The sequence below is a fragment of the Microcaecilia unicolor genome, chromosome 4 (assembly GCF_901765095.1).
Source record: "Microcaecilia unicolor chromosome 4, aMicUni1.1, whole genome shotgun sequence".
NCBI classification, from domain to species: Eukaryota; Metazoa; Chordata; class Amphibia; order Gymnophiona; family Siphonopidae; genus Microcaecilia; species Microcaecilia unicolor.
The window spans coordinates 226,150,489-226,176,481 of NC_044034.1; the positions used below are offsets into that span (position 1 = coordinate 226,150,489).

The window sequence follows — 25,993 nt, forward strand, 5'->3', positions numbered from 1 at the left end:
AGGATGCGGATGGGCGGACCTGGAGGAAAAATGGCTGAGCTGCTGGGACATGGGAGGGAGAGGAGGAAGGGGCTGGAGGGAAGGGAGAGAGTTGCTGGGACATGGGAGGGAGAGGAAGAAGGGTCTGGAGGGAAGGGAGAGAGCTACTGGATATGGGAGGGAGAGGAGGAAGGTGCTGGAGGGAAGGGAGAGAGTTGCTGGGACATGGGAGGGAGAGGAAGAAGGGACTGGAGGGAAGGGAGAGAGTTGCTGGGACATGGGAGGGAGAGGAAGAAGGGACTGGAGGGAAGGGAGAGAGCTGCTGGGACATGGGAGGGAGAGGAAGAAGGGACTGGAGGGAAGGGAGAGAGCTGCTGGGACATGGGAGGGAGAGGAAGAAGGGACTGGAGGGAAGGGAGAGAGCTACTGGATATGGGAGGGAGAGGAAGAAGGGACTGGAGGGAAGGGAGAGAGCTGCTGGGACATGGGAGGGAGAGGAAGAAGGGACTGGAGGGAAGGGAGAGAGCTGCTGGGACATGGGAGGGAGAGGAAGAAGGGACTGGAAGGAAGGGATAGAGTTGCTGGGACATGGGAGGGAGAGGAAGAAGGGACTGGAGGGAAGGGAGAGAGCTGCTGGGACATGGGAGGGAGAGGAAGAAGGGACTGGAGGGAAGGGAGAGAGCTACTGGATATGGGAGGGAGAGGAAGAAGGGACTGGAGGGAAGGGAGAGAGCTGCTGGGACATGGGAGGGAGAGGAAGAAGGGACTGGAGGGAAGGGAGAGAGCTGCTGGGACATGGGAGGGAGAGGAAGAAGGGACAGGAGGGAAGGGAGAGAGCCGCTGGACATGGGAGGATAGGGAGAGAAAGAGGGGAGATGGATGGAAGGATGCAGAGAGAAAGGGGAGAGACTGGAAGGATGTGGAGAGAGAGAGAGAGGGGAGACTGAACAGAAAAGGGTAGAGAGATAGAGACACTAGATGGAAGGATCAGGAGAGAGGGTAGATGGGTGGAAGGATGAGGAGAGAAAGAGGGAAGACACTGGATGGAAGGGTAGGGAGAAAAAGGAGACGCTGGATGCAAAAGAAAGAGGGGAGCTGCTGGATGGAAAGAGGGAGAGGACAGAGTAGGGAAAGACTGGAGAATAAGAGGAAGGGGCATGTGGAGAACAATGGTGAGGAAAAGATGAAAAGCCATAGGTGGTGAATGGACAGGAAACCCTGGCAAGAGAAAGACGAAGGAAAGCAGAATCTAGAGACTGGGAGCAACACAGTGAGAAAAAGTAAATGGCCATACAACAAAGGTAAAGAAAATAATTTTATTTTAATTTAGGATAAAGTAATATGGTACCTGTGTTAATAAAGTTTCAGAGACCAATACTTACTTCCTTAGGTCAGGAGAGGATACCATAACAGCGTCATGCTGACCTGAGGCAGGAGGTTTTGGCCTCTGAAAGCTCATTGAAAAGGGTGTTAGGCTTTTAAATACATTTTCTGAAACCTGATGCACTGAAAAGCAGCACTTTACCCCTATGTGACAAATGCATCTGATTAGTGTGACTAAATTTTGCTGGGGAAGGGGGAATAGAGAGAAAATTTTGTGCCCACCCACTTTAGGTTCAGGCCCATCCAAAATTGGCAGTCTGGCTACGCCACTGTGTTAGAGATAAGCAGCATAAAGTATACAGCAGAAGATTTTCTTGGAGGTGGTTCTGGAGGAGAGTGGGCACTGTTACAGGAGACACTTTTTAAATTGTTGCACAGACTTTATATGCCCCCAACTTGGGTAGCTAAAGTATGGCCTAGACACTCGGCTTATTGTGCTAAGTGTATCCATGGTGAGGTAACTTATCTCCATTGCATCTGTGATCAGATTAGACAATTTTGGGAGAGCCTCTGTGTTGATCTGCAAACTTTGATATCTGAAAATATGCCCATGATTATGAAGCTGTGTCTCGTGGATAATGTGGATAATGATTTTGTTTATTAGAATTTATTTACTGCTCTTTTGAAGAAATTCACTCAAGGTGGTGTAAGGAAAGAATAAGTCGAACATAGGCAATAGACAATTACAGCAGTAAAAGTATTTGAACAACAGTACAAGATATGGTATGGTATAGTATGCTAGTATGTATGGGTTGGAAACAGATGATCCCTTTCCCTACTCATTCTGGAGGTCATATTTTAGATTTAGGGTTTTTTTTAAATGATGTTATTGGAGGTTAATTTTAAACCCATTCTGGGTTTGTAAGAGGCCTAACAGAGTAACTAGAAAGTTTAAACATCCAGATTACCAACTTCAGGTTTTAAAACAAGAATGGGTACTGTTGTTGAATACTCTTGATGTAACATCATTGTCTGATATGGTAATTTTTTGTCATGATTCTTTGGATCAGTGTTGGAGAAAATAGCACCTTTGGAAATAATTACTTTTAAACGGCTAATTTATCATGCCTGGTATACTTCAGAATTGAAGCAAGAAAAAAAAAAGAGAGTTGCAGAAAATGAAACAACAGTAGAAGTCCTGTTCTGATGCTTATACACAAAATGCTTATAATGAAACTTAAAAAAAAAATTGTGGGATTCTTTTTCGAAGCTATGGCAAAAGGGGCCTGTGCTGGCTTCGGTGCGTGTTTTTGATGTATGCCGAGGCCCGCTTTTACCGCAGCGGGTAAAAGGCAGGTCTTTCTTTTTTTTTTTTTTTTTAAAGAAATGGCCGTCCAGCAAGTGAATCACTTGCCGCGTGGCTATTTGGGAGGGAGCACTTACCTCCATCCATTGAGGTGGCAGTAAGGACTCCTGCGCTAACCTGTCAGTAACCGGGCAGCGCACAGTACTGCCAGGTACACGCTGGCGCTACAAAAATATATAAATATTTTTGTAGCGCCGGAAATGAGAACTACCATTGAGCTTCTGCAGTAGCTTGGCAGTACTTTCATCAATTTACTGATTTTGTTGAACAGAATCATTTACTTCATACTTTCAATGTGTTTTTTGTTCAAAGCATAGCACAGAAACCTTTTATATCAATGCTTGATGAGATACAGTTGGGCTTTGATAGAGGGGAAAGATTTTTTTTGGGGTTTTTTTCACTAGATGTTGCTGCTGCATTTGGTACTGTAAATCATGACATTTTTACTTTCACGGTTGCCTTCATCTTGAATTTCTGATAAGGTACTTTTATGGTATAGGTCATATTTAGCAAGATGTCAGCTTCAAGTTGTACAAACCCACTTTAAATCAGATTGGATGTCTTTGGTTTCAAGCATGCCACAAGGCTCATCACTTTCTTCTTTGTCATGTAGTCTTTTTGTGTATCTGGTGTGTAAGCTTTTAGCAAATCTTAGGTGTTGGTTATCGTTTATATGCTAATGATTTACAATAATATTTTCTCGTACCTGAGAGGATACATGAGGGATTTAAATTGGTCAAACTTTATATGTGTGCAGTTTGAGCATGGAGGTCTGCTAATCACTCATCTTCGAATGTGGCAAAAACCACAAATTGTTTGGTTATCATATAGTGATACAAGTACCACCTTCTTTAATTTTTTATTTTAAGGGCGTTACTTTGCCTATTTTGAATTCAGTTAGAAATCAAGGTATGATTTTGGATTCTTCTGTATCTTTTTACATTACAGATTGCTGTGGTTGTTTTATTTATTTAAGAATGAATTATTGTCTGAGAACTTTCATCTGGTAATGCAAAGTTTTTGTTTGTTTTAGACTACTTTAATGCCCTTTGTTGTGGTCTTCCTAGATCTTCTTTAACAGCCCTGCAAGTTGCAGAAAACTCTGCTGCCTGTGTAATAAGGGGGTATTATAGAACAGATAATATGACTCCCCAACTTATTAAATTGTTTTGGCTTCTGGTTATATGGTGGGTCAAATTTAAGATGCTTTTCCTGTTGTTCAAAGCTGTGCAGAATGATGCTCCAGCTACTATTTCTAAAGTTTAAAAGTTTATTGACCCAGTAGGAATTTAAGATATCAGTGAAGATTGTTATTGGATGTACCCTCATTCTATCAGGTCTGACTAGAGGAGGACCTTTCCTGGATGTTTGTGGAATGATCTTTCCCTAGAATTGCAGTAAATAACCTCACTAATGTCACTTAGAAAGCAACTTAAAAGGTATTTATTTCAAAGGCATATTACTGAAGATTCATTATGACTATGTTGCTTAATATAACAGATGTGGATGATTGATTATCATAATCTGCTATAATTTTTATTTATTTTTCTTATATTTTGTTTAGCTGTCCTTTGATTTTTAATTTCTCTTGTATATTATGATTATGTTGCATTTTATGTATGATTTTTGTTACCTGTTTAGATTTGGATAATTTGAGATATAAAACATTTTAATAGCATAGGTTTTAAGCAAAAATGGAACATATGGAGGGGCATAATCGAATGCAAACGCCCATCTCCATGGGCGCCTATATCTGTGGGCGCCTATTTCCGTGAACGGGACAAACCATATTTTCAAAAAAAGATGGGCGCCCGTCTTTTTTCCGATAATACGGGTTGTGCGGTGCAAATGCCTAGGAGTTGGCCGTTTTTCAGCTGGGTGCTATCGGTTTTCAGCGATAATGGAAACCGAAGGCACCCATCCCAAAAACGAACAAATCCATGGCATTGGGTCATGGGAGGGGCCAGGATTCATAGTGCACTGGTCGCCCTCACATGCCAGGACACCAACCGAGCACCCTAGGGGGCACTTTTACAAATAATTAAAAAAAAACAGTAAAAGAGCTCCCAGCTGCATAGCACCCTTCCCTTGTGTGCTGAGCCCCACAAATTCCCCCCAAATCCACTGCCCACAAGTCTACACCATTACCATAGCCCTAAGGGGTGAAGGGGGGCACCTACATGTGGGTACAGTGGGTTTTGGAGGGCTCAGCATTAACCAGCACAAGTGTAACAGGTAGGGGGGATGGGCCTGGGTCCGCCTGCCTGAAGTTCATTTCCCGGCATAACAACTACTCCAGGGACCGGCATACTGCTGTCAGGGAGCTGGGTATGACATTTGAGGCTGGCATACAGGCTGAAATAAAAAGTTTTAAAAGTTGTTTTTTTTTTTGGTGGGAGGGGGTTAGTGACCACTGGGGGAGTCAGGGGAGGTCATCCCCGATTCCCTCCTGTGGTCATCTGGTCATTTAGGGCACTTTTTTGGGACTTGTTCGTGAAAAAAAAGGGTCCAAAAAAAGTGCCCTAAATTCTTGCTAAAAACGGCTATTTTTTTCCATTATCGGCGAAAGCCGCCCATTTCTGTTTGGACGATAACCACGCCCCAGTCCCGCCTTCACCACACCTCCGACACGCCCCCGTCAACTTTGGCTGTTTCCGCGACGGAGTGCAGTTGAAGTCGCCCAAAATTGGCTTTCGATTATACCGATTTGGCCGCCCACGGGAGAAAGACACCCATCTCCCGATTTGGGTCAAAATATGGGCGTCTTTCTCTTTTGAAAATAAGGTGGATAGAGTAACAGGAGTTAGAAAATAAGGGGACTAATTTTTAATGAAAATGACACATGAAATCATAAAGATGCATGAGTATAATCCTCAGCTATGGTAACAATGGATTGAGCTGTAACTCATTGAGCATGAGGTATTTCTGCATGAAGCCTGTCTCATTGCTAACAAATGTGTTTTAATCCAATGAATACACCCTGAGCCACCTACACTTCCATTGTGGAAAAATTTTATGCATGACCTACAATGAATGGAGAGAGTGACTTACCATGTTTCAGGCAAGGGAGAGAACAGTTACCAACTTTATGCATGTTTAGAGCCATTTTGGGTCTCCTCGACAAAGCGATTATGTAGCACTCTTTTGATTTTTTTTATTTTTGAGGGGGGTGTTAGGGTTAGATGTGTTAAAGGGGGAATTTCTTTCAAAAATTGTTTAAGATCTGTTCATTATAGTGAAATGGACTTCTCTGTTTTGGCTTTTTTTCTATAAAATCAAAGATGATTTTTCCACAGTGTTAGCAACTGTAAAGTGATGCATGGAAGAGGAACCCAAAACTATAGCTGCATGGTGCAAGGTTCCCCATTAAGAGTCACTGCCCAGAAAAAGTATTTAGGTGTCGTCATTGATGATATATTGAAACCCTCTGTTCAGGGTGCAGCAGCTAAAAAAGTAAATAGAATGTTAGGAATTATTAAGAAGGGAATGGAGAGCAAATGTGGATATTATAATGCCTTTGTATCACTCCATGGTGAGACCATACCTTGAATATTGTGTGCAATTTTGGCCACCGTGTCTCAAACAAGACATAGTGGAATTAGAAAAGGTACAGGGAAGGGTGACTAGAATGATTAAAGGGGATCAGACAATTTACCTGTGAGGAAAGGCTAAAGAGGCTAGAGCTTGTCAGCTTGGAGAAGAGAAAGCTGAGGGGAGTTGTTTCAGTATTTTAATTTATTGTAAACTGCCTAGCGAGCCCATTAAAGTGGTATGTTTACATTTATTATAACTTTATATGAGTTATGAAAGAGGTCTGTAAAATACTGTGTGACGTGGAATGGGTAGACTTCAATCACTTGTTTACTGTTCCAAAATACAAGGCCTAAGGGGGTACATAATGAAGCTACTAAGTAATAAATTTAAAATAAATTGGAGAAAATATTTCTTTACTCAATGTGCTATTAAGCTCTGGAATTTGTTGCCAGAGAATTTAGAAAAAGCAGTGTAGTGGGGTTTAAAAAAAGTTTGGACAAGTTCCTAAAATAAACGTCCATGAGCCATTATTATGATGGACTTGGGGAAACCTACTTCTTATTCATAGGATAAGCAACATATTTTATTTATTTATTTATTTATTGCATTTGTATCCCACATTATCCCACCTTTTTGCGGGCTCAATGTGGCTTACAATTCATCGTGGATATGGGAAATAGAGGGGAACATACATTTATTATAACAGTTTTGCATTAAATGATAGTAATAAAGCAAAAGATAGTATAAAACATTTCTGGATAAGTCAGAGGTTATATAGTTACATGTGTTGCTCTTTGTAGTATATCTTGTCGAAGAGATAGGTTTTCAATTGTTTGCGGAAGTTTGTCAGTTCATAGACAGTTCTCAAGTTGCATGGCAACGCATTCCAGAGCTGCGTGCTCATATAGGAGAAGGTAGATGCATGCATTAATTTGTATTTCAGGCCTTTGCAATTTGGTGGGTGAAGGTTGAGAAAAGTGCGAGAAGATATTTTTGCGTTCCTGGGTGGAAGTTCTATTAGGTCTGACATGTAGGCTGGGGCGTCACCATGGATGATTTTATGGACTAAAGTACAGAGTTTAAACGTGATGCGTTCTTTGAGTGGGAGCCAGTGTAGTTTTTCTTGTAAGGGTTTTGCACTTTCGTATTTTGATTTGTCGAATATTAGTCTGGCTGCCGTGTTTTGAGCTGTCTGGAGATTTTTGAGTATTTGCTCTTTACAGCCGGCGTAGAGTGAATTACAGTAGTCCAAGTGACAGAGTACCAATGATTGTACCAGGTTGCGGAAGATGTTCCTTGGAAAAATGGTCTTATTCTTTTTAGTTTCCACATTTTATTCTTTTTTGGGGGATCTTGTCACACTATTTTTGCAAAACTTCACTGGCTACCAGTACAATACAGGGCCAAATTTAAAACTGTTTAATCTTCAAGGCCTTTAAAGGAAATGGCCCTCTACACATCTCCAAGGTCACTAAGGTCCTCCCAAGGAGTATCTCTAACTACACCCTTTCCAAAGGACATCACAGGATGTGATACCCTCAAGTGAGCCTTCTCTGGTGTAGCCCCCACACTATGGAATGCACTCCCTGAAAGGCACCGCTTAACCCAAGACTATCTATACTTCAGGAAGCAGGTGAAAGCTTGGCTCTTCCACCAGGCTTTTAACTCCTAACCTTTATTCACTTGTTCAGAACCCTTATTTTATCATCCTCACTTTAATATTCCCTTATCTCTTGTTTGTCCTGTTTAGATTGTAAGCTCTGTCGAGCAGAGACTGTCTCTTCATGTTCAAGTGTACAGCACTGCGTACATCTAGTAGCACTATAGAAATGATAAGTAGTAAGTAGTTAATGGAAGAAGTAACTAACTTGCTAGATGCACATGCACATTTATCCACTCCTAAGATAATATTCATACACTCTTCTGACCACATTTGCAACTTTCTTTAAAAGAGTAAGAAAATAAGGGATTATCTTTTTTCATTTTACCTATATCTTTGCTTACACCTTATGCTGTCTGTTAAAATGTTGAGTTGTTGCTGTACACTATCTTGAGTGAAGTCCTTCAAAAAGGCGGTAAATAAATCCTAATAAATAAATAAATTTGTGACCAGGTTTCGCCACTGTTGGAAACATTGTGGCAATGCTTATGGTCTTATTTCTACAGTTGAATAAGCAGGGAAATCATACAGAGCATGGTTCATGGAAAATTTTCCAACCTTCCTGTGTAGTGTTCGTGCATGTATGCACATCGGTGTTTTGTATCTGTAAGACATGCTCACAAAGTAATGTAACGGAAAAATTTTGCTCACGTCAACTCATTCCTTATTAACATGACACAGAGTTCTCTCCTGGGTGCTACAGTGGCAGTACTGCCCAGTAAATTGTGCCCTGGGAGGAAGTTTTGGACAAGCCTAGCTGTTTGATGACTGCCTTTTGATGCATTTTGGGCTCTGTAGTGCAGATTTTAAAGGGCAGAAGCAAAAGTACGCTTACCAGTCACTTAAGCATATCGCACAAATTACCCAGGAGGCTAGGGTAGTCAGTCCATGTGCTACTGCTTAATTTTCATATAATACAAAGTCAGACCTCAGCACATGTCTTGTTAAGAAGGTGAAACAGATGTATCATGTCAACCCCAGTGCTTCTTCATGATCCATCATACAGATTTTCTGCCAACTTTTTAACCTTAAAAAAAGGTACACATCATTTGTTAAATTATGTATGCTAACAGTAATAATCCCCACAAATAGCAATTTATAGAAGGCATATTAATGTATGCTGAATCCTGCTGTGTGGGGTTTTGTGTTTTTAACTCTGTGCAGGGTGGAGCAGCAGACTAGACTGTAGTAGTAGACGATGCATGATACCACCTTCTCCTACATGAGCACGAAGTTATGGAACGCACTACCTAGAGACCTGAAGACAATCAACAAAACAACTATCTTTCGCAAATCCCTCAAGACGTATTTCTTCAACAAAGCTTACAATGAAAACCCAGAGCTGTACTAATCCACCTCTGAAAACCCATCGTCTAAGAAAACCCATCGTTTAATATTCCTACTAAATTCCTTCCTTCTTCTCTCTACTTCTCCCCCTAATTAATCTCTGCACAACAATAATTGTACCTGACATCCAGGATTAACTGTGTATAACAAAACTATGTAAGCCACTTTGAGCCTGCAAATAGGTGGGATAAGGTGGGATACAAATGCAATAATAATAATAATAGTAGTGTTACCATCAGTCCCGGGGTCAACTAGAAGCAGTAGTGATGCACGTGTAAAAGATTTTTGGGTCATTTTTGAAGTTCTTTTCCTGTGTTTTTTGGTCTTTCATTCCCATTAATAACATTTTAACATATATTAGAACTTTTTTTAATCAGCTCTACACATGTTAATCCATAGGTTAACTTGTGTTAAATTAGTTTAGTGCACACTACATTTTTTTAAAGGTATACTAATGAACCAATTGCACACTAAAATTGCACATCCCTAAGAAGCAGCACTCTTTCGGTATCCTCGATCTAGCAGAGTAACAGTAAGAGGCAGGGCTGACTGTTGAGTCAAGGCAAAAATGTCAGAGGAAGCCCAGTCATGGCTCATTGCCCTCTCTCACTCCACCCGCTTTGGTTTCTTAGGTGCTCTGGTTGCTAAACAGCTTCAGAGAGCCTTGGAGCCCTGTATCATGTGTCCTCAGTGAGTAATTGTAGTGTTGAAGGACACTTAGAATATTAGAGCAGGCGGGCCTGCACCTCAAGTTACAGAAACTGGTCTCACACCTCTGCATTCCTACCATTCCAGGCATACTGCGGGGCTGTGTACTCTGAGACAGGCACCTCCTCACAGCCTCCTGTCACTACATCAGCCCTGCCTTGATAATAACACCGGGCCAACTGCACAGAAACACAAACAGAAAATGACAGCAGAGAAAGGCCATATGGCTGTTCTAGTCTGCCCATCTATACCAATTACTAAGCTCTACAATCCCTCCTTTATGCATGTCCCATGCTTTCTTGAATTCTCTTTGGGGACAATATTCATCTGGCGGCTGCCAGTGGGTTTTTTTTTTTTGTTTGTTTTAAATGCTAGCCATCGCCAACTGAATTAGATCAAGTGGAGGAGTGGCCTAGTGGTTAGGGTGGTGGACTTTCGTCCTGGGGAACTGAGGAACTGAGTTTGATTCCCAGCACAGGCAGCTCCTTGTGACTGTGGGCAAGTCACTTAACCCTCCATTGCCTGCTGCATTGAGTGGGAAAGCGCGGGGTACAAATGTAAGAAAAATAAAAAATATTGAGCTCTGGCCCTTGTCTGCCTACTGTGAAGTATCCAAGTTTATTATATAGTTGATATACCAGCTGTCGGCAAACACCATTTAAGCGGTTTAAAATAAGGGAAATACAATACTGCGATAGGAAAGGATGAAGATTGTGCTACTGCATGTCTATGGATCCCTTCACCATCCCAACCAACACTGAGCGTTGAACTGGCAGAATATTATCCAGGATAGCATTGTAAGAACATGTGAATTTAGTGCGGCTGCTAGGCGTTACCCAGGTACACTGATATTTAGCAGTGGGACCCGGAGAGCCACCCAGTTACATAGAACAGCCCTTTTGCTGTCCTAAGTTAACTGAATAGCTATTCAGATACTGCTGAATATCATCAGTGCCCAGAAAACTCCTGGCTCTGTCCCAGACCACCCCAGCTTGGGCTTGTACTTGGGATACACTGATCATTGCAGTTAGAAATCTATTTTCAAAATTTTCCATCCCTGGGGTTCCTCTTTAGATGCTGATGCTGTTTTAATTGGGGTGTCTCAGGAGGTTGCAGCCTCATCCCTTGAGGTCCCTCTTCAGCTATGTATGTTATATTCATGTTTCAATTGATGATTAGTACAGCAGGACCTTGGTACTGTTGGCTATCTAGATAGAAATTAATCCAGTTTGGCAAGTTCTTTTTTTTTTTTTTAATTTTAAACAAAATGATACAATCCAAAAAGAGAGGAAAAGAAATGGATAAACCATTCCACAATTTAGCAAAAACAAACTACATATTGTCCACTAGCTTTCTGCTGGACTCTGATATAAAAGAGAAAGGAACTCAGGAATCTCTAAGGTACATTTTATGCTTACATTGTGCAGCTAGGTCACACAAAAACACACCAATCCAAGAGTGACATTAAGAGGGTAATTCTCTATAGATGGCCTAAAATTAGGCAGCAGGATGATGTGCACTGAATGCGAGTTCTGTAATGGTAGTTGTGCACAGAACTGTCATGCGTGGGATAAACATAAAGGAATCCTGTTCAGAAGAAATGGATCCTCAGGAGCTTAGCCGAGATTGGGTGGCAGAGCTGGTGGTAGGAGGCTGGGCTGGTGGTTGGGAGGCGGGGATAGTGCTGGCCAGACTTATACGGTCTGTGCCAGAGCCGGTGGTGGGAGGCGGGGATAGTGCTTGGCAGACTTATACGGTCTGTGCCCTGAAAATGACAGTTACAAATCAAGGTAAGATATACACAAAAAGTAGCACATATGAGTTTGTCTTGTTGGGCAGACTGGATGGACCGTGCAGGTCTTTTTCTGCCATCATCTACTATGTTACTATGTTACTATGTTATAGAATTCTAGTGGAAGTCTGCACTTGCGTGCCTAACATTAGGTATCGGCACCAGCAAAATGAACATAAGAGTAGCCATACTGAGTCAGACCAATGGTCCATCTAGCCCAGTATCCTGTTTTCCAAACAGTGGCCAATCACATATACCTGGCAGAAACCCAAATTGTGGCAACACTCCATGCTGCAATCCCAGGACAAGCAGTTGCTTCCCCAGGTCTGCCTCAATAGCAGACTATGGACTTTTTCTCCAGGAAGTTGTCCAAACCTTTTTTAAACCCAGATATGCTAACCGCTGTTACTGCATCCTCCGGCAAAGAGTTCCAGAGCTTAACTATTTGTTGAGTAAAAAAGTATTTACTCCTATTTGTTTTAAAAGTATTTCCATGTAACTTCCTTGAGTGTCCTCTAGTTTTTTTGGCAAATCAAAAGAAAAAAAGCAGATCAAAAAAGACAAAAAAAATAGAACCGGAGGGTAACAGAAGAAGTGGTTTATTACAAGTTACCCAGAGGGAAGGAGTGACGGCCTATAGCATACACCTTCTCCTCATACCTGTGAATCGGAACCACAGCAGCCAGGTGGTTGTATGACTACATTTAGGGGTTCACTTTGCTTTTTACCCCTATTAGTTTTTTTACCCCTGACGCAGCCTGAGGGCGAAACGTGGCCACGTCGGGTAACTTGTAATAAACCACTTCTTCTGTTACCCTCCTGTTCTATTTTTTTTGTCTTTTTTGATCTGCTTTTTTTCTTTTGATTTGCCATTTCTGTGGCAGATCTTTGCCTTTTTTTTGTTTCTGTCTGCTCTAGTTTTTTTGTACTTTTGGAACGAGTAAAAAATCGATTTACTTCTACTTGTTCAACACCACTCAGGATTTTGTAGACCTCAGTCATATCTCCCCTCGTCCTTCTCGTTTCCAAGCTGAAGAGGCCTAACCTCTTTAGCCTTTTCTCATATGAGAGGAGTTCCATCCCCTGTATCATTTTGGTCGCTCTTGTTTGAACCTTTTCTAATTCCACTATATCTCTTTTTTTTTGTTGTTGTTGTTGTTTGAGATACGGTGACCAGAACTGAATGCAGTACTCAAGGCGAGGTCACACCATAGAGTGATACAGAGGCATTATAGTATTTTCAGTCTTATTCACCATCTGTTTCCTAATAATTCCTAACATCCTGTTTGCTTTTTTGGCTGCTGCCGCAAATTGAGCAGAAGATTTCAGCGTATGATCTACAATGACACCTAGATCTTTTTCTTGAGTGCTGAACCCCAAGGTGGACTATGATTCAGATTATTCTTTCCAATGTGCATCACTTTGCATTTGTCCACATTAAATTTTGTCTGCCATTTGGATGCCCACCCTTCTAATTTCCTAAGGTCTTCCTGCAATATTTCACAATCCGCTTGTGTTTTAACAACCTTTAATAGTTTTTATGTTATCTACAAATGTAATCACCTCACTCGTTCTGATTTCCATATTATTTATAAATATGTTAATTAGCACCGGTCCCAGTACTAATCCCTGTGGCAGTCCACTGTTCACCCTCCTCCATTGAGAGAAATGATCATTTAACCCTACCCTCTGTTTTCTGTCTATAATCAAATTTCTAATCCACACCAGAACCTTGCCTCCTATCCCATGACTCTTTAATTTTCTCAAGATTCTCTACTCATTCAACCACTTCTAATGCAAAGTCTCCCTCATCCTCAACTTAATTTTATGAAAGTTCTCATAATCAGCAGTCTGATTCTTAATATACCATCAGAATTATTAAATTTATCACTTTTTCTCCAGCAGCAAAAAAAACTACAACCAGTGGTGTTCCTTGGTCAGCTGCCATCTGGGCGGGGTGGTGGGGGTGATCCGCCCCAGGTGCACACTGCAGGAGGGGTACAGGGAGCAGCTGTGCAGCTGTCGGCTCTGCTGGTTCCCTGCTCCCTCTGCTGTTACTTCCTGTTCCGGAGCAGAGGGAGCAGGGAACCAGTGGAGCTGACAGCCGCACAGCTGCTCCCTGCACCCCTCCTGCAGCGCGCACCCGGGGCGGACCGCCGCCCACCACCCCGCCCTCGGTATGCCACTGACTACAATGTGTGTATAAGCATCATCTCTGCCATCTGTTCAGGCTACACAGTCAAACCCTAATTTACAGAATCAGCTTGATCAACATTCTCAAGAACAAATGATTGGTCTATCTCTTCCTCACAACCTAAAGAGGATGAATCTCTTCCTCATTCACCAGTTTCTTCTGTAGGACATTCAGTGTGTTCTCCTGCTCCATCACCTGAGCATCAACAATCTACTACTAGATTTAAACCTTCTTCAATCACTCATTCTCCTCCTAAGGACAATCCTATTTCTACAGAAGATATTTTTTACTCCAAATTTCTTCTCAAATTGGCTAATATAGTAGGTTCTCCACCCGGCTAGCGAAAGCGTAGTGGACGACAAAATGGCTAAAGAGGTAAAGAGAGGTGATAAGACCTTTTTTAGATATATTGCGGAAAGGAGAAAAAATAGGAATTGAATTACAAGACTGAAAGATATCGAGAATAGCAATGTGGAGAGTGATGAGGATAAGCGAACATGCTAAACAAATATTTTTCTTTGGTGTTCATGGAAGAAAATCCTTGAAAAGGACTGCAGTCAGTGGCAGAAGGTATATCTGGAAATGGAGTAGATATTATGCTGTTCACGGAAGAAAGCATTTTATAAATGTCTTGAAAATCTGAAAGTGGACAAAGGTTTGGGGCCAAATGGGATACATCCCAGGGTACTGAGGGAGCTCATAGAAGTCCAGTGGGACCTCTTAAAGATTTATTTAATAGATCTTTAGAGACTGGAAAGGTACCGAGGGATTGGAGACGAGCAGATGTGGTCCTTTGTCATGGGGAAGAAGTAGAAAACTACAGGCAGGTAAGCCTCATGTTGGTGGTAGGAAAAATAATGGAATCACTGCTAAAGGAAAAGATAGTGGACTTTCTAGAAGCCAGTGGGTTACAAGATCTGAGGCAACATGGCTTTACCAAAGGAAAATCCTGCCAAACTAATCTGATTGACTTCTTTGACTGGGTGACCAAAGAACTGGATGAAGGACGTGTGATAGATGTAATCTACTTAGATTTCAGCAAAACCTTTCCTACAGTCTCTCAAATAAGACTCATGAGTAAGCTGAGAGGGCTGAACATAGGACCCAAAGTGGTGAACTGGATTGAAAACTGGTTGACCAACAGGCGGCAGAAGGTGGTGATAAATGGAATCTGTTCGGAGGAAAGGAAGGTGAGTAGTGGAGTGCCTGAAGTGTCTGTACTGGGCCCAATTCTCTTTAATATATTTGTGCAAGACATTGCAGAAGGGTTAGAATGCCTTTTTGTAGATGACACGAAGATAGCTAACAAAGTGAATACCCTGGAGGGAGTAGAAACCGAGAGAAGATATCTCCAAATGTTAGAAGAATGGTCAAGACTCTTGCAGTTAAACCTTAATGCCAAGAAGTGCAGAGTGATGCACTTGGGGTGCAGAAATACAAAAGAGATGTACTGAATAGGAGGGGAGAGATTGGTAAGCTCTGCTCAGGAAAGGGACCTTGTGGTGATGGTGTCTGAAGATCTCAAGGTGACAAAACATTGCGACAAGGTGGTGGCCGCGGCCAGGCGGATTCTAGGCTGTGTAGAGAGGAGTATAACCAGCAGAAGAAAGGAGGCATTGATGCCCCTGTACATGTCACTGGTGAGGCCCCACTTGGAGTATTGTGTTCAATTTTGGAGGCCTTATCTTGCTAAGGATGTAAAAAAAACTTGAAGCGGTTCAGAGAAAAGCAACAAAAATGGTAGGGGGTTTAGGCAGCAAGACGTACATGGAAAGATTTGCTGACATAAACGTGTATACACTGGAGGAAAGGAGAAACAGAGATGATATGATACAGACCTTCAAATATTTGAAAAGTATTAATTTGTAAACAATCCTTTTCCAGAGACGGAAAGGTGGTAGAACTAGAGGACATGAATTGAAATTGAAAGAGGCAGGCTCAGGAATAATGTCAAGAAGTATATTTTTTTTCCACTAAGAGGGTGGTAGATACCAGGACTGCCCTCCCAGGGGAGGTGGCGGAGATAAAAAATGGTATCGGTATTCAAAAATGTGTGGGACAAATGCAAGGAATCCTGTATGGAAGGACTGGATACAAAGAAGCTTAGGGGAGATTAGGTAGGAAAAGCGCTGCTGGGCTGACTTCTACAGTTTGTGCCCTAATGGAGGCTAAGTAGATTTGGATGGGCCGGAGTGGAGCTTTTTGGGTGCTTTGACAACAACTTCAGAAATTTTAGAACAAGGCCCGTGCCAGGCAGACTTCTATGGTCTATGCCCTAAAAATGGCAAGGATAAATGAAGAACAGGTATACATATTTTGTAACACTTCATACCACATGTAATCAGTTTATATTGTTGGGCAGACTGGATGGACCGTACAGGTCTTTGCCGCCATCTACTATGTTACCCCTTCAGGAACAACCCAATCTGTGATAAATGGACAGCAGCAAAATATCTCAATGTCTCTAAAGAAACAGTAGCCCTTCCAGTTGCTCCAGTTCTTAAAGAACATTATCAAAAGCTGTGTCTAATGCCATATTCCATCTGTCCTACACAGAGGGCATTAGATAAGAAATACAAAGTTGAAGATGTATTGGGATTTGGTAAACAGCAACTACCACATGCATGTTTAGTTGTTCATTCTGCCGTAAGAAGAAACAAAACACAAAAAGATTTCATGAATCTTCCACTCCCCAAAGATTTAAAATTATGGATGTTATGGCACGCTGATTTTTTTTCAGTCTGCAATGCTCTCAGCTTGCATCTTAGTTCATACTTTCCGTCATGTAGAATACTTGTACACTATTATGGATAAGCTTGCAAAGCTACAATCTATGATACCTCATGAAAAGCTGTTTTTCTCACCATCATGTCTAATTTAGAAGATTTGTTCCAAACGGATGATTAGAGCTACCCACAAAAATTATGATACCTCTATTGAGGTGCAGCTTCTGCCATTGCCTCCTGTAGTGCAGCCTGGCTGTGAGTTTCAGGTCTTAAGTGAAGATGTTTTTGACAAAGTAGCTGATGCTCCATGTGCGGGAAATTCTTTATTTGGTGATAAGATTAAGGAATTGGTAGAAGGCTTCAGGGTTGATTGTACTACCTTGGACACCCTGAAATCTGATAAACAACACCATCAAAGATCCAATTACAAAATGTGGCCTTATTATTCATCAAAATCCCATTTCCAACAACGTAGAGCTTATGTCTCTGACAGATCATCGTATAATTGTAAAATAAACCAAGGACCTCAAGAGATAAAAGAAATCAAAAGGTTACGTCTTCAGTCCAACCAAAGCAAACATCTTCTTTTTGACAATCTTCTCCTGTCTGACCTTCCAGTCGTAGGAAGACTCCCAGAATATTCACCAAGTGGCGTACTGGCACGCCTGGCATAAATTCTATTCCCTTATCTAGATTTGGCTCATTGTAGCAGATTGTCCAGGAAAAAAAAATCTGACAGCATTGGATCTCACAAGTCAACTACTTTCTGAGTTAGGTTTTCTGATCAACTACAACAAATCCTACCTCATTCCGACACAGAGGTTGGCATTTGTAGGAGCATACCTCAACACAACCATACCACTGTTGAACTTACTTCCTCATTTCATCTTAACAAATACATCATTTTACCAGTATTTTTTTTCCTCCACCTCATCACTCAGACAACAACAGTTGCACACACTTGACTGAGCAAGAGTACATACTATGTACCTTGAAGGTACTGCTTCCCTTAATAGGCTTTCTCAGTTATTTCTGTCAGTTAATTCTGGTCACTCTAAACCAGTTAGTAAGCATACAGTATCGCACTGGATTGCAAGTTGTATGCACTTTTGCTACCAGAACAATAGTACTCAAACTCCTCAAACCATTCCAGATGTAACCACTCAAAGACTTCAAGCAATGGCTCCCCCACGACTCATCTACATCAGGCCTCCATGATAGACATTTGTCAAACAGCAACGGTTTCCTCTGTCCATACTTTTACTCCACACTACTGGTTGGATACTACTTCGCCAGCTGATTTCAGTTTCTATCAAGCTGTATTGGCTTCCAGCTTCCGAACCGACAACTGGCCTCTTCCACCAGACATAAGGAATCCTACATTTTATTTCCACATTATTTTGAATATAATGTACATTTTTATATTCTACCTATGTACAGCTTGGAAGTCTTCATCTGTGTGGCTACAAGATCTTCTAGTTCATGGAGAAATAAAAGTTCCTTACCTGTAATAGTTCTCCATGGATAGAAGATCTTCTAGCCACATAGTCTCTCCCTCCCTGAGTTGTTGATTGCTACTTAACCACGCCCCTTACCTCAATTTTCTTATCTACTATATATACTTTCTGTTTGGGCGGGAAGTTAGGGACATGCACAGCAGGCTTCTAAAGTTTGCAAAGCTTGCAGAAGGACCGGGTCAGTCTGACATCATTCATCTGTGTGGCTAGAAGATGATCTATCCATGGAGAACTACCATTACAGGTAAGGAACTCTTATTTCCAGGTACAGGTACCTTTATGCGAAGGCGGTAGAACGAGAGGACATGAAATGAGATTGAAGGGGGGCAGACTCAAGAAAAGTGTCAGGAAGTATTTTTTCACGGAGAGAGTGGTGGATGCTTGGAATGCCCTCCCACGGGAGGTGGTGGAAATGAAAACGGTAAAGGAATTCAAACATGCATGGGATAAACATAAAGGAATCCTGTGCAGAAGGAATGGATCCTCAGGAGCTTAGTAAGGATCGGGTGGCAGAGCCAGTGGTGGGAGGCGGGACTGGTGGTTGGGAGGCGGAGATAGTGCTGGGCAAACTTATACGGTTTGTGCCAGAGCCGGTGGTGGGAGGCGAGGCTGGTGGTTGGGAGGCGGGGATAGTGCTGGGCAGACTTATACGGTCTGTGCCCTGAAGAGGACAGGTACAAACAGGGGTGTGCTGGTAAATTTTTAACAGGCTCTTTCTTCAGACGTAGCCAGTTCTGCAGTTGGAAGGGCTAGGGGTGGCTGGGGTGGGGGGAGCAATACTTGCCTCTCTCTCTCCTCCCTCCCTTCGTGTGGGCACGCTAGGCATACCTTTGCTGGCAGCCAATAAATGGACTGCCACTACTCCCAACGTCTTGCTCTGAGCAGCATGCTGAAACTTCTCACACATGCTGGAGAAGTCCCAGCCTGCTGCTCAGAGCTGGAAACAAGGAGCGGGGAGCAGCAGCAGTCTATTTACTTGGCTGGCAGGGCTCAGCATCCCCACCAGCAAAGTAAAAGAGAATTCAGCAGGGGGCCCAAGCCCATATTTTGGGAGCCAGTTGTTAAAGTAGCCATGGAGGGCCCTATTTTAACAACCGGCTCCCAAAATTCTTAAAAACTTAACAACCGGCTCTTGCGAGCCTGTGAGAGCCTGCTCCAGCACACCACTGGGTAAAAATCAAAGTAGGGTATACACAAAAGGTAGCACATATGAGTTTATCTTGTTGGGCAGACTGGATGGACCGTGCAGGTCTTTTTCTGCCGCCATCTACTATGTTACTATGTTATGTCTTCCCCTCTCTATGGTAGACCAAAGGCAAGAAGCCTCTCTGGCCTGCATTGCTACTTTCTCTGCTCCTCCTGTTAGCACAGTGATCAGACTTTCCTTAGTCAGCCAATAGGTCTCAGGGGGAGGCAGGAACAGTAGCTTAGGAGACACCAGCCTTCCTTCCTGCTTTCCCCTGCAGCCCTGTATCCTGAAGCTTTTAGCTTTTGTGCCAGGAAAAAATATCTGGGATGCCCTGGTAGCCCCAGCAGCCGCTGAGCTGGTGTCTATGGCTGCATCTGCCTCGTGCAGGATGAGTTCTGCTCATAATTCATGATTTTGTTTGGGTTTTTTAAGTGGTTTTTAAAACCAGTGGGAGAAGTATAACTGCCTCAATCATATTGAAACCCGAGGCTCAAACTAGCAGTTATTTACGCTTATGCTTGATTCAAAGTTTTGAAGTATGTGTAAAATGGAAAGTACAGTTATGTTTTAAAGTCCACCCACACCACATCCAGAATGTTCCTCTTTGAAATCTAAGCAGGCTGTAGATATGCACTTGTAAATAGTTACACATGTATTCTCATTGGAATTTTACACTTGTAAGTGCAGGGGGAAGTTATCAACGTGGGCTATCGTTAAGATGTGTTATTTTACTGTTAATCCCAAGAGCCGCATTGAGCCTGCCATGAGTGGGAAAGCGCGGGGTACAAATGTAACAAAAAAAAATTATTAATAACTAGGAGTCAATATTCAGCCAGCAGTGCTTATCATTTTGTTGACTGTCTCTGGAATTATGTCCAGAAATTCAATGCCAGGCCGTGTCCAGGATTCGGCATTGAATTTCCAGGTTTCTGGAGCTGGTTAAGTGTGGTGATCAGCACATAACTGGATATGGGGCACCACATAAAGGTAGGACTGACTTTTATGCGGTCCGATTTATGCAGTTAACCTGGCCAATTAGGACTGAATATCAGCACTTAACTGGCCAAGTGTCAACTCTGCCCCTGAAATGCCCCCAAAATAGGTGATTTTGCTGTAAGCACTAACTGGTCATTAAGCACTAACCGGTCATTTTCAGCAGCACTAACCGGTTCAGTTCCGCTGAAAATGACCGGTTAGCAACCGGCCAGAGGCCGTTTCTGGTTGGTTAAATCGCTTTGAATATTGACCCTCTAGGTCTCTTGGCACAAAATTGGACCTATGCTAATATAGCACGAGTTAATGTTAAATAACACATCTTAACGGTAGTCCACGTTGATAACTTCGCCCCTTAGTAACATTAGAAAATATTTTTTAACGGTAAAAGTAATGAATGCATGGAACCAGTTCCAAAGGGAGGAGATAGAAGCAAGAACAGGAACAGAATTCAGGAAACCGTGGGACAGACAGTCCTCTGAGCCAGTCAGCCATAGATGTTAAAGGCTCCGTAGCCTCTCGCCCTCTCTCTTGAGCTGTTCAGCCATAGATGTTAAAGGCTCCCTAGCCTTGTGCCCCTCCCCTGAGATGTTCAGCTGTAGATGCTAAACATTTGGTTGCCTCGTGCCCATTTTCTGAACCATTCAGTTGTAGATGGTAAATACTCCGTATACTTATATGAATTCCCTGAGCTATTCATCTGTTGATTTTTTTTTTTTTTTCTGGTCTTCTTACTGCTAGAATTCTTTTTTTACTTTTCTTTATTCCTGTGCATGCCTAGTTTTGCTAGTCCCATAGGTTGTTTCTTGTTTCCTTTCTCTATAATTTATAGACTTTGTTGTCTTGCAGGTGAACATCTAGGAAGTAACATGAGTCTGAGTGGATCTACAAGCAGCTTCCCAGGTTCCTCAAAGTAAGCTGGAGCGTTTTTTAATATAAATCTATGTACTGCAGGTAGTGGAAATAGCCTGGAGGCTGGTACGAATGAGAGATCCATGTTCAATAAACACTGAGTGGGAAAGTTAATTTAACTGGACAGCATCATCTAGATATTCAGCCTGTATCAATATAGAATGAATATCTGGTCTCCAGTAACTTTAGGAAAATTATTTGGCTGACTAGTGCAGAATATCAGCTCTGATTGGCTAAAGTTAAAATGTGCTTTGGGGATGTCCTCAATACAGCCGCTTATATCTGGGTAGATTGTGCACACACTGGCCAAAATTCTATATATGGTGCCAAAAAAGCAGCACTGATAACATTTCATGCTAAGTGCTGTTCTATATCCACGCCCAATTTTACATGTGAGGATTTATACCAAGTAAGACTTAATGTGCATTCTTGCGCCTAAATTATGTAAGGATCGCCATTATTTTATTTAAAAAATAAGTTGCTTACCTGTAACGGTAGTTCTCCTTGGACAGTTGATCATCTAGCCACACAGCTGAAATGGATTCTGTATGATGTTACTGATCCAGCAGGGTCAGTAATGTCACCCAGGTGTCACTTCAGCTGTGTGGCTAGATCACACTGTCCTTTGAGAAAAATAAGTTGCTTTACTGTAAAGACAGTTATCACCTAGACGTCACTTTAGCTGTGTGGCTAGATGATTAAACTACCCATGGAGAAAAATAAGTTACTTACGTGTAACGGCAGTTCTCCTTGGACAGTTGATCATCTAGCTACACAGCCATGGAGAACTGCGTGTAAATTCCAGGAACACCCCCAATCTGCCCGTGCCCCCTTTTCGGATCGTGTGGATCCCAGCACCTAAAAATGTGTGTAAATTTTAATTGATGCCAATTAGTGCTGTTAATTGATTAGTTCTCAATTATCGGCACTAATTGGCTTATGCATTTAAATTGCGTACAGAAATTAGGTGCATGCCAAAATGTCCACATTTGGTTGTGAACGTCAAATATAGAATTAAGCCAACTATGACTTACCCAAATGAATTTCAAATGATCAGTGATTTGGGGAGGAAGGAGCTGGAGAATTTAGCCATGAAGATTGTTCAACCAAACAAACCTTTTGAATATCAATGTGTGATAAATTAAATGTTAAGGGATTTTGAGGAGCGGGTGTAGCTGAATTGTATGTGAGAATGCTATATTCATGCTTAGACATTGCTCCTCATAAATGAAGATTTTATTTTTGGGTTGGGTGGGGGGCAACTGGGCTAGCTGGACATTCTGACGTAAACTCAGCAAATGATGAAGTTAAACACTAGTTTTGTTTTACTACTACTACTACTATTTAGCATTTCTATAGCGCTACAAAGCGTACGTAGTGCATTCATTATATTCTGCCTTGGTCATTTGCTTTCTGATTCTCTGTGATTCTTTCAATACATTGCATGTTTTATAAGATATCTCCCTGCTTTATGCTGTGTAGCAGTCCTTGCAGCCTACTCTTCCTTTGTGATATTTTATTTCACAATATTTCAGGATTACCATACTTTATTTCCAAGAAATAGGGGTAAAACTAAAAGTCAGTAAAGAAGCTGAATGTGATACTTAATATGTTTCTGACCACCTTTCCACCTTCTTCAGGCCAATGCAAAATGAGCCAAGGTGGGATATTTGTGCAATCTGATGAATGAAAAGATATTGCACCTGAAAAAGTCTTTAAAATACCCTTCTCAGGATATTCCTGATAAAGGTGTGTAAGGGGGGGGGGGGGGGAAAGGAAAGATAGATGGAGAATAGGTAGGAAGTCTGAGAAGTTATCTTAGGGTGAAACAGCCATGAAGCTTTGCAAGGAATAAGTAATTTATGGGTTACGCTCCCCATCAGCTCCCATGTAATTCTAACACTTTTATTCATTTTGTTTCAGTGGGGGATCGACCAAAATGAGTGCAAAGGATTTATTTGGTGAGTTGGAACATGGAAAGAGTCCTCTGTGTGCTGTTGTATTGTCACTGCTAGGGAGGTTGTCTGCAGGGCCGTGCCAACACAGTAAGCGGGGTAAGCACCGCAGGGGGGCGCCGACCTCTGGAGGGCACCGCCGCGGTGCTTACCCTAGCTGCTTACCTCAGCTCCGCGCCGCCCTGGGGGCTTTAAATCTTTTACCTCCGACGGTCGCAGCAGCTGAGCAGCATCAGTGAAAGCGCTGCCGACGTCTCCAGCCTTCCGTTTGCGCTCGTTGGTTCCCTCAGTGTCCCGCCCTCGCAAGGAAATGACGTCAGAAGAACGCGGGACACTGAGGGAACGAGCGAGCGCAAAGGGAAGGCTGGAGACGTCGGCAGCGCTTTCACTGATGCTGCTCAGCTGCTGCGACCGTCAGAGGTAAAAGATTTAAAGCCCCCAGGGCGGCGCGGAGCTGAGGTAAGGGAAGGGCAGAGAGGGACATGGATTGGAGGGCAGGGCCCAGGGAGAGAGGAGAAATTGCTGGAAATGGAGGGGAGGGAAGAGAGGAGAATTGCTGGATATGGATGGAGGAGGGAAGGGCAGAGAGGGACATGGATGGACATGGATGGGAGGGCAGGGCAGGGCCCAGGGAGAGGAGAAATTGCTGGAAATGGAGGGGAGGGAAGAGAGGATAATTGCTGGATATGGATGGAGGAGGGAAGGACAGAGAGGGACAAGGATGGACCTGGATGGGAGGGCAGGGCCCAGGGAGAGAGGAGAATTGCTGGATATGGATGGAGGAGGGAAGGGCAGAGAGGGACATGGATGGGAGGGCAGGGCCCGGGGAGAGAGGAGAATTGTTGGACATGGATGGAGGGGAGGGAAGGGAAGACAGAGGAAGGAGATGCACATGGATGGAGGGGAAGGGAGAGAGAAGAAATGCTGGACATGGATGGAGGGGAGGGAAGAGAGAGGAAGGAGATGAGATGAGGGAAAAGGAAGAGAGGAGAAAAACTGCACATGGATGGAGAAAATAGGCAAAAGCTGGATCCACTGGACAGTCAAGTCTGCGGAGGACCCAGCTTTTACTTATGGATATAGAGCAAGAAATGAAGAAGAAAGGAGGAAAGTAAAGAAATAAATGGAAAGGAAGCCCTGGAAACGGAGTTAAGAGGAAAGATAGCAGCAGAATCAGATACTGGACCAGCATGATCAGAAAAAGAAAGTCACCAGACAACAAAGGTAGAAAAAAATAATTTTATTTTCATTTTAGCGTTTGGAATATGTCCACTTTGAGAATTTACATCTGCTATCTTATTTTGCAATGTATAGCAATTTGTTTCTAAGAATATTGCTGACAATTCCTGTCAGTGTGGCAAGTGGTGAGCAATCATTTTCATGGTTAAAAATCATAAATAATTATTTGCGATCAAGTATTTCGCAAAAAAGGCTTGTAAGCCTTGCCATGATTGCTATTGAGAATGATATATGTCCCCAGTTAGATATCAAAGATTTAATTACTAATTTCGTGAACATGAAAGCACGAAAAGCTAAGTGGTTGTAAACCCTCTATTTGTTGAGCAATCCCACAAAGATGCACTCCATCTTTCAGCTCCTATTTCCTTTGCATCTTGTGCCACACGGGGGGGGAGGGGGGCGCCAACTGATAGTCTGCAGGGGGGCACCAGAAACCCTAGGCACGGCCCTGGTTGTCTGCAGCATTGGACTGGAAGAGGAGTCTGCTGCTGGCTTCCAGGTGCTAAGAGAAAGCAAGGAGCAGCAGGGAAAATGGAGCTGGCTTAAAACCCACAGGAAAGAAACCATCTGCAGAAGGGTGCATTCTTCCATTTATTAAATGGATAGCCATCCTGTAGGGCAGACTATGCTCCTAGCAGTAGAGGAAACCTACTCTGTATCATTCAAGCAAGGTCAGCAGCCACCAGAGAGTGTCCAACACCTTGCAGGAATAGAGGCCATTGGTCATGTTCTCTAGGGCCTGATATTCAAAGTGAGTTATGTGTTTGTTGGCATGTTGGCAGGTTGCGAGTTCATAACTTGCTTTTAACCCTTATGGAGGTAATTGTGTGAAGTCAGTTTTGCATGTGTGTGGCCTTTTACAAAATAACCAACTGGTGTGAAGGAATGTGCTTTGACATGGCACGTACAGGGGCAGCATTTGAGCAATGTAGGCCTGATTTCTGTTGCATATCCTATGCTAGTATTTTTATAAAGACAAGTAATGCACCTATGAAATACCCAGTGTACCTATATGTAACTCACCTTGAACTACTATTGAAAAAGGTGTGAGCAAAATCTAAATATTATGTGTCTTTATAAAATAGTACCTAAGAAGGCGCCTATTTGCTCTCTTACCAGATCGCGTAAAGTTGGGCTCCAGAATGATGTACACTAAGCGCTGATTCTGTAAAAATTGTGTGTGCAATCACTATTGCAGCATACTAGCAAGTCTGCATTTATGTGCCTAACTTTTAGGCGTGAGCACTTACCCCAGCCAAATGGATGTAAACACTCACACCAAACTGTAAATGTTCTATCATCCATGTGTGCAACTGCTAGGCATACCCCTGACCTGCCCATGCCCCTCCAAGGTCTATGCCCTCTTGCAGTTGCAGTTACACACACAACTGCTAATTAGTGCCAATTAGCCCGATTAACATTAATTAGCAGCTTGTTAGCTAATTAAGTTATGCATCTAATGGACCTTATTCTGTAAATTGCATGCACAGCTTTGTGAGCTAGTTGCAAAGTTGAGCATTCAACTCAATAGAATTAAGGGATATATGAATAAAATTGGG

General features: G+C 42.6%; 1 protein-coding gene across 2 annotated transcripts in view; it reads left to right on the forward strand.

Moving 5' to 3' along the window:
- The window catches only part of EPS8L2 (EPS8 like 2), a 278,628-nt gene that overhangs the window by 36,506 nt on the left and 216,129 nt on the right, over positions 1-25,993 (forward strand). The window contains exons 1-4 of one of the 2 annotated variants that reach the window (XM_030201299.1): positions 11,059-11,063; positions 12,305-12,306; positions 21,178-21,241; positions 23,164-23,201. In XM_030201299.1, the coding sequence (XP_030057159.1) occupies positions 21,198-21,241; positions 23,164-23,201 (82 nt within the window). In that variant the 5' untranslated portion in view covers positions 11,059-11,063; positions 12,305-12,306; positions 21,178-21,197. Of the gene's footprint in view, positions 1-11,058; positions 11,064-12,304; positions 12,307-21,177; positions 21,242-23,163; positions 23,202-25,993 lie in introns of those variants that run through there. The other variant, XM_030201298.1, reaches the window with a different exon arrangement.